Below are 13,019 nucleotides of genomic sequence, written 5' to 3' on the forward strand. Positions count from 1 at the left end.
GGAGTGAGTGGGTTTGGTTGTTCATGGAGGAGTGAGTAGGTTTGGTTGTTCCTGGAGGAGTGAGTAGGTTTGGTTGTTCCCGGAGGAGTGAGTAGGTTTGGTTGTTCCTGGAGGAGTGAGTAGGTTTGGTTGCTTCTGGACCGAAAGCGAACGGTGATCCCAGATCATCTCTGGACAGAGGGAGTCGGAGACTTTCAACAGGGTGGTTTGTTCCCTTTTGACGGCCGTCAAACTTGTCGAATTTCTCTCGCAAAGTCATTTAACAGCAAGTTAAAAGGGAGTTAGGTCAACTTAGCACAAAGCCAACTTTGACCAAATCACGAGTTGGAGGTCAAATGAGCTCTCTTATCTCCCTTCGTAGTTCACCTCTTCACTGCGTCCTGGAAAGTGCGTTTGTGTATATTATTGTTGAAGGTGACAGCTTTCTACCCGCCAGACAGAGGGACAGAGAAGGAAGGGTTGTGTTAGGCTCCAAACTGGCTTGGCGAGGTCATGTTTTATTTCTATAGGATACATGACGTCATCTGTCCATATGACTACAGCCTCGTCTACTGAATCCCCTAATTGACTAATTAATTACCGCCTAAAACCCCCAAACTAAACGCCTTCTAACATCCCAGGATCAGATGCAGAAGCAGGATGCTGTTTGATAAGTTGTGACGTTAGAATTAGAAGGTTCTATCTCCATTTTTGTCAAAATCGAGTTTTTTTTTTCTTACATAATCTGATCCATTAGGTGTTTATTAATGCCTGTGTGGTGTTATTTTTAAAATTGAGTTAGTAATTCATAAAATACAAAGGTTCCATGACACACAAAACATAATGGAATGTAAAAACGTTGACGCTCAATATCTCTGAACTGCCCTAAACGGAGATAGAACCTTCTCATTCTAAACGGAGATAGAACCTTATCATTCTAAACGGAGATAGAACCTTATCATTCTAAACGGAGATAGAACCTTATCATTCTATACGGAGATAGAACCTTATCATTCTAAACGGAGATAGAACCTTATCATTCTAAACGGAGATAGAACCTTATCATTCTAAACGGAGATAGAACCTTATCATTCTAAACGGAGATAGAACCTTATCATTCTAAACGGAGATGGAACCTTATCATTCTAAGCTCACGAGGTAACACCTTGTTTTAGTGTGTGGAGGTTTTGTCTGGATAAACTCAGGATATAGTTCAGAATAACAGCCTAGGACCGGATGAGCAGATGAATTCATCACTAATCAGATTAAAGCACAATCTGGGACCAATTAAGAGGGTAGAGGATGATGAAAAATAGCTAAATAGACCTGATCACAACGTGGGTCATCCCTATGTTCCCACATTTCTAAGTTATCATACTATCAAGGCAGGAATCTCTGTAGGGCTAGGGTTGAACTGAGGGAACATAGGGCTGAGGGAACATGGGACACGTGACGCTAAAGGATAAAGTAGAAGCCGCACACTCCTTCCAGATGCAAGAAGTGTATATTTATTGACAAGTTTCGGCCAGAAGCCTTTGTCAAGTCTTACAAACAAACTAGTGCATGTCAGACAGGTGTAGGCTAGATTGAATTGGCAACACCTACGTGAGATTACACATTACGTCATACACAGTCGGTGTTACATATAAGTTATCAAAAGGCAAAAAAAGACGGTGGCCTCAGTATTCTGGTCCGTCACCAGCACCTCGCCCAAGTTCTCTGCGGTGTGCGTTCTCTTCTTTTTCAATGAAACTAGACACGCTCCCATGACAGCTCCATGCGCATCACGCATTCTCACCTCAGCTTCACGGTCAGGTTCCAGAACCCAGACGGGGGGCTGCTGTACCTGCACCTCACCTGTACACCCTCACCCCAGGTTCCAGAACCCAGAGGGGGGGCTGCTGTACCTGCCTGATGCAGAGGAGCTGATCCGGCCGGAGAGGAACACCCTGACCGTCAGCTTCACCAACATAGAGCACTTCAACCAGCAGCTGGCCACCGCCATCCAGGAGGACTTCTACAGGTAGATACCGCTGGTTTAATCTGTAGCCTAGTCTGGTTTAATCTGTAGCCTAGTCTGGTTTAATCTGTGGCCTAGTCTGGTTTAATCTGTAGCCTAGTCTGGTTTAATCTGTAGCCTAGTCTGGTTTAATCTGTAGCCTAGTCTGGTTTAATCTGTAGCCTAGTCTGGTTTAATCTGTAGCCTAGTCTGGTTTAATCTGTAGCCTAGTCTGGTTTAATCTGTAGCCTAGTCTGGTTTAATCTGTGGCCTAGTCTGGTTTAATCTGTAGCCTAGTCTGGTTTAATCTGTAGCCTAGTCTGGTTTAATCTGTAGCCTAGTCTGGTTTAATCTGTAGCCTAGTCTGGTTTAATCTGTAGCCTAGTCTGGTTTAATCTGTAGCCTAGTCTGGTTTAATCTGTAGCCTAGTCTGGTTTAATCTGTAGCCTAGTCTGGTTTAATCTGTAGCCTAGTCTGGTTTAATCTGTAGCCTAGTCTGGTTTAATCTGTAGCCTAGTCTGGTTTAATCTGTAGCCTAGTCTGGTTTAATCTGTAGCCTAGTCTGGTTTAATCTGTGGCCTAGTCTGGTTTAATCTGTAGCCTAGTCTGGTTTAATCTGTAGCCTAGTCTGGTTTAATCTGTAGCCTAGTCTGGTTTAATCTGTAGCCTAGTCTGGTTTAATCTGTAGCCTAGTCTGGTTTAATATGTAGCCTAGTCTGGTTTAATCTGTAGCCTAGTCTGGTTTAATCTGTAGCCTAGTCTGGTTTAATCTGTAGCCTAGTCTGGTTTAATCTGTAGCCTAGTCTGGTTTAATCTGTAGCCTAGTCTGGTTTAATCTGTAGCCTAGTCTGGTTTAATCTGTAGCCTAGTCTGGTTTAATCTGTAGCCTAGTCTGGTTTAATCTGTGGCCTAGTCTGGTTTAATCTGTGGCCTAGTCTGGTTTAATCTGTAGCCTAGTCTGGTTTAATCTGTAGCCTAGTCTGGTTTAATCTGTAGCCTAGTCTGGTTTAATCTGTAGCCTAGTCTGGTTTAATCTGTAGCCTAGTCTGGTTTAATCTGTAGCCTAGTCTGGTTTAATATGTAGCCTAGTCTGGTTTAATATGTAGCCTAGTCTGGTTTAATCTGTAGCCTAGTCTGGTTTAATCTGTAGCCTAGTCTGGTTTAATCTGTGGCCTAGTCTGGTTTAATCTGTGGCCTAGTCTGGTTTAATCTGTAGCCTAGTCTGGTTTAATCTGTAGCCTAGTCTGGTTTAATCTGTAGCCTAGTCTGGTTTAATCTGTAGCCTAGTCTGGTAGGACAATGTGGTTTAATCTGTAGTCTAGTCTGGTAGGATAATGTGCTGTGTTCATGTTTAACACTAGAACAGCTGTGCCTTTTTTTACCTACTATAAGAGCCGCCTCGGGGGTCAAATGACCATAGTCTTTACAATGGGAAGCTGCTACTTACACACAACGACCTTTAGTTGGCGCCGTCTTGTAAATTAGCCTGCCTCCTACACAGAGAAACTGCAAGATAGCTTCATGCTAGCTTATCCTGATGTGATGTTGAAAATGTAAGGATACTGGGTGGTAGAACGCACATATCTAGGAAAGGAATAAATGTTAACGCTTTCCCCCCCTCAGGGTTTATCCGTACCTGTGCAGAGCGGTGCGCTCCTTTGCAAGGGATCATGGGAAGATCCCAGCCAACAAGGAGTTCTATGTGGCCCTCTCTGAGTTTCCCACAAGAATAAAGTAACTATTACTGTTATCACACCAACGCTACCTTCACTACCATGCTAGATAGTTAACTATTACTGTTATCACACCAACACTACCTTCACTACCATGCTAGATAGTTAACTATTACTGTTATCACACCAACGCTACCTTCACTACCATGCTAGATAGTTAACTATTACTGTTATCACACCAACGCTACCTTCACTACCATGCTAGATAGTTAACTATTACTGTTATCACACCAACGCTACCTTCACTACCATGCTAGATAGTTAACTATTACTGTTATCACACCAACGCTACCTTCACTACCATGCTAGATAGTTAACTATTACTGTTATCACACCAACGCTACCTTCACTACCATGCTAGATAGTTAACTATTACTGTTATCACACCAACGCTACCTTCACTACCATGCTAGATAGTTAACTATTACTGTTATCACACCAACGCTACCTTCACTACCATGCTAGATAGTTAACTATTACTGTTATCACACCAACGCTACCTTCACTACCATGCTAGATAGTTAACTATTACTGTTATCACACCAACGCTACCTTCACTACCATGCTAGATAGTTAACTATTACTGTTATCACACCAACGCTACCTTCACTACCATGCTAGATAGTTAACTATTACTGTTATCACACCAACGCTACCTTCACTACCATGCTAGATAGTTAACTATTACTGTTATCACACCAACGCTACCTTCACTACCATGCTAGATAGTTAACTATTACTGTTATCACACCAACGCTACCTTCACTACCATGCTAGATAGTTAACTATTACTGTTATCACACCAACGCTACCTTCACTACCATGCTAGATAGTTAACTATTACTGTTATCACACCAACGCTACCTTCACTACCATGCTAGATAGTTAACTATTACTGTTATCACACCAACGCTACCTTCACTACCATGCTAGATCGTTAACTATTACTGTTATCACACCAACGCTACCTTCACTACCATGCTAGATCGTTAACTATTACTGTTATCACACCAACGCTACCTTCACTACCATGCTAGATAGTTAACTATTACTGTTATCACACCAACGCTACCTTCACTACCATGCTAGATAGTTAACTATTACTGTTATCACACCAACGCTACCTTCACTACCATGCTAGATAGTTAACTATTACTGTTATCACACCAACGCTACCTTCACTACCATGCTAGATAGTTAACTATTACTGTTATCACACCAACGCTACCTTCACTACCAGGCTAGATAGTTAACTATTACTGTTATCACACCAACGCTACCTTCACTACCATGCTAGATAGTTAACTATTACTGTTATCACACCAACGCTACCTTCACTACCATGCTAGATAGTTAACTATTACTGTTATCACACCAACGCTACCTTCACTACCATGCTAGATAGTTAACTATTACTGTTATCACACCAACGCTACCTTCACTACCATGCTAGAAAGTTAACTATTACTGTTATCACACCAACGCTACCTTCACTACCATGCTAGATAGTTAACTATTACTGTTATCACACCAACGCTACCTTCACTACCATGCTAGATAGTTAACTATTACTGTTATCACACCAACGCTACCTTCACTACCATGCTAGATAGTTAACTATTACTGTTATCACACCAACGCTACCTTCACTACCATGCTAGATAGTTAACTATTACTGTTATCACACCAACGCTACCTTCACTACCATGCTAGATAGTTAACTATTACTGTTATCACACCAACGCTACCTTCACTACCATGCTAGATAGTTAACTATTACTGTTATCACACCAACGCTACCTTCACTACCATGCTAGATAGTTAACTATTACTGTTATCACACCAACGCTACCTTCACTACCATGCTAGATAGTTAACTATTACTGTTATCACACCAACGCTACCTTCACTACCATGCTAGATAGTTAACTATTACTGTTATCACACCAACGCTACCTTCACTACCATGCTAGATAGTTAACTATTACTGTTATCACACCAACGCTACCTTCACTACCATGCTAGATAGTTAACTATTACTGTTATCACACCAACGCTACCTTCACTACCATGCTAGATAGTTAACTATTACTGTTATCACACCAACGCTACCTTCACTACCATGCTAGATAGTTAACTATTACTGTTATCACACCAACGCTACCTTCACTACCATGCTAGATAGTTAACTATTACTGTTATCACACCAACGCTACCTTCACTACCATGCTAGATAGTTAACTATTACTGTTATCACACCAACGCTACCTTCACTACCATGCTAGATAGTTAACTATTACTGTTATCACACCAACGCTACCTTCACTACCATGCTAGATAGTTAACTATTACTGTTATCACACCAACGCTACCTTCACTACCATGCTAGATAGTTAACTATTACTGTTATCACACCAACGCTACCTTCACTACCATGCTAGATAGTTAACTATTACTGTTATCACACCAACGCTACCTTCACTACCATGCTAGATAGTTAACTATTACTGTTATCACACCAACGCTACCTTCACTACCATGCTAGATAGTTAACTATTACTGTTATCACACCAACGCTACCTTCACTACCATGCTAGATAGTTAACTATTACTGTTATCACACCAACGCTACCTTCACTACCATGCTAGATAGTTAACTATTACTGTTATCACACCAACGCTACCTTCACTACCATGCTAGATAGTTAACTATTACTGTTATCACACCAACGCTACCTTCACTACCATGCTAGATAGTTAACTATTACTGTTATCACACCAACGCTACCTTCACTACCATGCTAGATAGTTAACTATTACTGTTATCACACCAACGCTACCTTCACTACCATGCTAGATAGTTAACTATTACTGTTATCACACCAACGCTACCTTCACTACCATGCTAGATAGTTAACTATTACTGTTATCACACCAACGCTACCTTCACTACCATGCTAGATAGTTAACTATTACTGTTATCACACCAACGCTACCTTCACTACCATGCTAGATAGTTAACTATTACTGTTATCACACCAACGCTACCTTCACTACCATGCTAGATAGTTAACTATTACTGTTATCACACCAACGCTACCTTCACTACCATGCTAGATAGTTAACTATTACTGTTATCACACCAACGCTACCTTCACTACCATGCTAGATAGTTAACTATTACTGTTATCACACCAACGCTACCTTCACTACCATGCTAGATAGTTAACTATTCATCATCCTCCCCCTGCCTCACCCACCTTGTCCCCTCCATCCTCCTTCCCCCCCCATCCTTCCATCCCCTCCCCCATCTCACTCCAATCTCCCTCCCTCCTTCCCTCCACCATCATCCTCCCCCTTGCCTCCCTCCTTCCCTCCACCCTTCTCCCTCCCTCCCTCCCTCCTTCCCTCCATCATCCTCCCCCTGCCTCACCCCCCTTGTCCCCTCCACCCTCCTTCCCTCCCTGCCTCCCTCCCTCCCTCCTTCCCTCCCTCATCCCTCCCCCATCCTCCCCCCTGCCTCACCCCCCTTGTCCCCTCCACCCACCTCTCCCTCTCTCCCTCCCTCCCTCCCTCTCTCCCTCCCTCCCTCCCTCTCTCCCTCTCTCTCTCCCTCCCTCCTTCCCTCCCTCTCTCCCTCTCTCCCTCCCTCCCTCCCTCTCTCCCTCCCTCCCTCCCTCCCTCTCTCCCTCCCCCCCTCCCTCCTCCAGGATCAGGGAGATGGCGTCGGCCCGTATCGGCTCCCTGCTGAGGATCAGCGGCCAGGTGGTCCGGACCCACCCCGTCCACCCGGAGCTGGTGAGCGGCTGCTTCCTGTGTCTGGACTGCCAGGCGGTGGTGAAGGAGGTGGCCCAGCAGTTCCGCTACACCCAGCCCAGCGTCTGCAACAACCCTGTCTGCGCCAACCGCAGACGCTTCCTGCTGGACCCCAACAAGTCACGCTTCGTCGACTTCCAGAAGGTTAGAGGGGAGGGGAGGAGGGGAGGGGAGGGGGGAGGAGGAAGGGAAGGGAGGGGAGGAGAGAGGAGAGGAGGAGAGGAGGAGGGGAGGGGAGGGGAGAGAGGGGGGAGGAGGAAGGGAAGGGAGGGGAGGGGGGAGGAGGAAGGGAGGGGAGGGGGGAGAAGGGAGGGGAGGGGGGAGGAGGGAGGGAGAGGAGGAGGAGAGGAGGAGGAGGGGAGGGGGAGGAGAGAGGAGAGGAGAGGAGTGGGTGTGTGTGTGTGAGAAATTGTCCATGTGAAATTGTGTGTGTGCGTGTAGGACTAACAATTCCACATTTTGTTGTACAATTATCTCAGAAATAATTGCGATTAACAATATAATTGTTTCACTGTTATGTGACCCAGATAATGTAATAATAATACAGCAACCTATGAAGTAAACCACGCCTCTTTATTATCATGAAACATATTTTTGAACAAACAATTGAGCATGTATCCTCATCAATAAAAAAGTGAGTGCTCATCAATAAAAAAGGGACTGCGTGTCATCTAGTTGTGTAGTTATGTGTTTTTAGCTTGTTCATGTTCTGTCAGCATGTTGTGATGTGTTTAGAGGAGCTGGGGGCCGTTCCACTATGCGAGATTAACTCTGATCCAAGCGATTAACTCTGATCCAGGTTTAAATAAGCTTGCGGTCGGTTCCATCAATGTGGCTCAAATAATTCGCTGCTTGGTTGCTATGCAACATATCCTTCTGAGTCAGATATAATTAGCCTGGTCCCGAGCAGACTTACAGGCTGGCTAACGTAATGCGTGCGTCAAAACAGCTCACAGGCGGAAACTACATCCCGAACGACAGTTCCTCAAGTGTCTTTTAGGAAATATTAGTTCCCACTTCACACGAGATAGATAGATTAGATAGTTTGACTGTGTGATAGATAGATAATTTGATAATTTGAAAGTGTGATCGATCGATAGATAGATAACCTGATATTTTGAAAGTGTGATAGATCGATAGATAAATAAATTTAATAAATAGGTATGTCTATCAACTTGCATTGCTTTTGTCACAGCGGTCTGGCTGGTGCAGTGGTTAAGGCAACCAGCTAGAGTTCCGAAGTTTTTTTTTTTTTTTTTTTACATTTAACCGAAGCCTTCATGCAAATCGATTTACAACATATATATATATATATCTGTCTAAGTGAATCATCTATCCATCAGTAATCGTAAGAAAAAATAATCTATGCCAAATCCAGGGTCTAGTTTAAGAACATAATTTACTCAGAAAGGCTTCAAACACCATTGTAATCGTGTCAGTTCTTGTAAATTAGCCTGCTCCATCATTTTATAGCCTATATACTTACTATTACTATATTTTAGATGAGATTTTAGATTAGATTCAGACAACGAAATGCAATAAAAAAGTGTGTCTGAAGAGGGATTCGAACCACCGTCTTAAAAAGACGAATAAATACCACGGCAGCGGTAAATACCACTAGGCCATCGTGACGATAAGACGATTTTAGCCTGCTGCTGATATCACCACAGTAGTAAATATTCATTTATTAAAATATGAACATATAACAATAACTAGGGCTAGTATGACCTACGCATTTAATCGGTCAGCAATTTCTTGCCAAACCATTTCCCTCGCCTTGTTAATTGCGGGAGTATTGCACTATTTTACATCTTGTTTTTCCGTCTTCATAAAGATCAATAATTCGGAATGCTGCGCAAATGTAGGACCCCTGCAGAGTGGAGTATCTTCATTTCGACAGATCGACTCTTTGGGGCTCTTTATGTCTGCGTGCACGCACCCATATCGAGGATTTGTAAGCCGGTGTTCTGTGAACAGTCTGAACACTCATGACACAAGCCTGATCCTCGTTCGAGGAATCACCTGAGGCTTGAATTCCAATCCCGAGTAGCCTGATCGCCTGATTTATTTCAATCGCCGATATACTAATCCACTTTAGTGGAACGGCCCCCTGATGTTGTTAGCTAGCTAGCTAACATGATGTTCTTTGTTGTTAGCCAGCTAGCTAGCTAGCATGTTGGAGCACAGTCAACATTGCCATTAGACAATTATTTCATAATTGTTACAGGCCCACGCCTGTGTGTGTAGCCTTATTGTGTGTGTGTATGTGTGTGTGTGTGTGTGTGTGTGTGTTTGCAAGCAGCAGCACAATCATCATCGTGTGTGTGTGTTCTACTTTGGCTTGTGTGTGTGTGTGTGTGTGTGTGTGTGTGTGTGTGTGTGTGTGTGCCTGCCCCCTCCCCCAGGTGCGTATCCAGGAGACCCAGGCGGAGCTGCCCCGGGGCTCCATCCCCCGCAGCGTGGAGGTGGTGCTGCGGGCGGAGGCGGTGGAGTCGGCCCAGGCGGGCGACCGCTGTGACTTCACCGGGACGCTCATAGTCGTACCTGACGTGGCGGCGCTGGCTGTGGCTGGTAGGGGCAGCTAACCCTACTAACTAACTAACTAACCCTAACCCTACTAACTAACCCTACTAACTAACTAACCCTAACCCTACTAACTAACCCAACTAACTAACTAACCCTTACCCTACTAACTAACTAACCCTACTAACTAACTAACCCTACTAACTAACAAACTAACCCTAACCCTACTAACTAACCCAACTAACTAACTAACCCTAACCCTACTAACTAACTAACCCTACTAACTAACTAACCCTACTAACTAACAAACTAACCCTAACCCTACTAACTAACCCTACTAACTAACTAAATAACCCTAACCCTACTAACTAACCCAACTAACTAACTAACTAACCCTACTAACTAACTAACTAACCCTACTAACTAACCCTACTAACTAACAAACTAACCCTAATACTACTAACTAACCCTACTAACTAACAAACTAACCCTAACCCTACTAACTAACCCTACTAACTAACTAACTAACCCTACTAACTAACCCTACTAACTAACAAACTAACCCTAACCCTACTAACTAACCCTACTAACTAACTAACTAACCCTACTAACTAACCCTACTAACTAACTAACTAACCCTAACCCTACTAACTAACCCTACTAACTAACCCTAACCCTACTAACTAACTAACTAACCCTACTAACTAACTAACCCTACTAACTAACTAACTAACCCTAACCCTACTAACTAACCCTACTAACTAACCCTAACCCTACTAACTAACTAACCCTACTAACTAACCCTAACCCTACTAACTAACCCTACTAACTAACTAACTAACCCTAACCCTACTAACTAACCCTACTAACTAACTAACCCTCACCCTACTAACTAACTGGCTGTGGCTGGTAGGGGCAGCTAACCCTATGACCCTACCAGACATAAACCCCTAGCCCCTAGTCCCTAGCTCCTAGCTGCTAGCCCCCAGCCCTTAGCCCCTAACTCCGACTGCTGTCAGGCCTGCAGAGTCACTCCCCATCTTCTGCCGTAGACTAAAGACCTCCATCTCTTCAGGCTGCACCTTAACTGTCCCTCCTGAACAGATATCTCTCTGGTCTGCTTCCTCCCTCTCCCTCCCCCTCCCCCCTCTCTCCCTCCCCACCCTCCCCTCCCCTCCCCCCCCTCTCCCTCCCTCCAGGGACCAGGTCAGAGACCAGCACCAAGGTGACGGGGGGGCGGGAGGGCTTCGAGGCGGACGGCATCGCGGGGCTGAAGGCCCTGGGGGTCCGGGACCTCTCCTACAGGACAGCCTTCCTGGCCTGCTACGTGGCCCCCACCAACCCCCGGGTACCTACACACTACACCATACACACTACACCCTACACACTACACACTACACACTACACCATACACACTACACACTACACACTACACACTACACCCTACACCCTACACACTACACACTACACCCTACACACTACACACTAGACCCTACACCCTACATACTACACACTACACCCTACACCCTAGACACTACACCCTACACACTACACACTACACACTACACCCTACACCCTACACCTTCCTGGCCTGCTACGTAGCCCCTACCAACCCCCGGGTACCTACACACTACACCCTACACCCTACACACTACACACTACACCCTACACACTACACACTACACCTTCCTGGCCTGCTACGTGGCCCCCACCAACCCCCGGGTACTCCCTACACCCTAGACACTACACACTACACACTACACCCTAGACCCTAGACCTTCCTGGCCTGCTACGTAGCCCCCACCAACCCCCGGGTACGCCCAGACATAGCCCTGATGGACCCCTCCACCCTAGACACTACATCCTAGACCCTACTCCCGATACCTTAGACACTAGCCCCTCGACGCTCAATGGGGCAAGGAGGTTTTGAAAAGGCGGCAAACTGTCTATCCTGAGGTGTGTGTGTGTCCGTGTCTGTGTGTCCGTGTATGTGTCCTCCAGTTTGGTGGTAAGGAGCTGCGTGTGGAGGACCAGTCAGCGGAGAGTGTGAAGAGCCAGATGACGGTGCAGGAGTGGGAGAAGGTGTTTGAGATGAGCCAAGACAAGAACCTCTACCACAACCTCTGTTCCAGCCTGTTCCCCACTATACATGGTACTGACTAACCTTAACTACCCCTAACTAACCTTAACTAACCCTCTACCACAACCTCTGTTCCAGCCTGTTCCCCACTATACATGGTACTAACTACCCCTGACTAACCCTGACTAACCCTGATTTTCATTCATTTAATTTTGCCATTAGCAGACGCTTTTAATCCAAAGCGATTTAGAATCAGAATCAGAAGACTTTATTGCCATGACATGTAAACATGTTAGGAATTTGGTTTGGGACAATGGAGCACGGTTTACAGCAGGACAGGTGCAAGACAGGACAAGACAGTGCAAACCAACATCAAAGTGCAAGAGTCATAATTAATATAAATATAAAGTGCAGAGATCAAGTGTTCAAGTGTTCATATCCAGACAGTCCAAAGCTCTCTGGGTGGGGGTGGAGGGAGGGTAGATAGATAGGGGTCAGTTCAGGGGGGGGGCCAGCGGCATTTAGGAGCCGGATGGCTGTGGGGAAAAAGCTGTGTGCATGTCAAGCCTTCACAGTTTTTAGGGACCGCACCCTCCTGCCTGAGGGGAGCGGGGCGAAGAGACCGTGTCCTGGGTGTGCGGGGTCAGCCATGATCTTCCTGGCCCTCCCCAAAGCCCTACTTTTAAACAGGGCCTCAAGGGGGGGCAAAGGGCAGCCAATCACCCTCTCCGCCGAGCGTATCACCCGCTGCAGCTTGGCCTTGTCCTTGGCCGCTGCAGCGGGGAACCAGATGATGATGGCGGAGGTGACGATGGACTCAATGATGGCCGTGTAGAAGTTCACCAGCGTGGTCTTTGGAAGGTGGAATTTCCTGAGCTGCCTCAGGAAA

The 13,019-nt window shown here is 45.2% G+C and overlaps 1 protein-coding gene across 1 annotated transcript in view; it reads left to right on the forward strand.

Moving 5' to 3' along the window:
• Window positions 1-13,019, forward strand: part of mcm6l (MCM6 minichromosome maintenance deficient 6, like) — a gene marked incomplete at both ends in the record, with an annotated part of 30,314 nt that overhangs the window by 848 nt on the left and 16,447 nt on the right. Inside the window, 6 exons of the mRNA XM_080539576.1 lie at window positions 1,856-2,002; window positions 3,602-3,712; window positions 7,422-7,671; window positions 9,933-10,098; window positions 11,250-11,398; window positions 12,052-12,202. Of these exons, the coding sequence (XP_080395702.1) occupies window positions 1,856-2,002; window positions 3,602-3,712; window positions 7,422-7,671; window positions 9,933-10,098; window positions 11,250-11,398; window positions 12,052-12,202 (974 nt within the window). The remainder of the gene's footprint in view (window positions 1-1,855; window positions 2,003-3,601; window positions 3,713-7,421; window positions 7,672-9,932; window positions 10,099-11,249; window positions 11,399-12,051; window positions 12,203-13,019) is intronic.

Source organism: Nansenia antarctica, assembly GCF_963989245.1.
Source record: "Nansenia antarctica genome assembly, chromosome: 9".
NCBI classification, from domain to species: Eukaryota; Metazoa; Chordata; class Actinopteri; order Argentiniformes; family Microstomatidae; genus Nansenia; species Nansenia antarctica.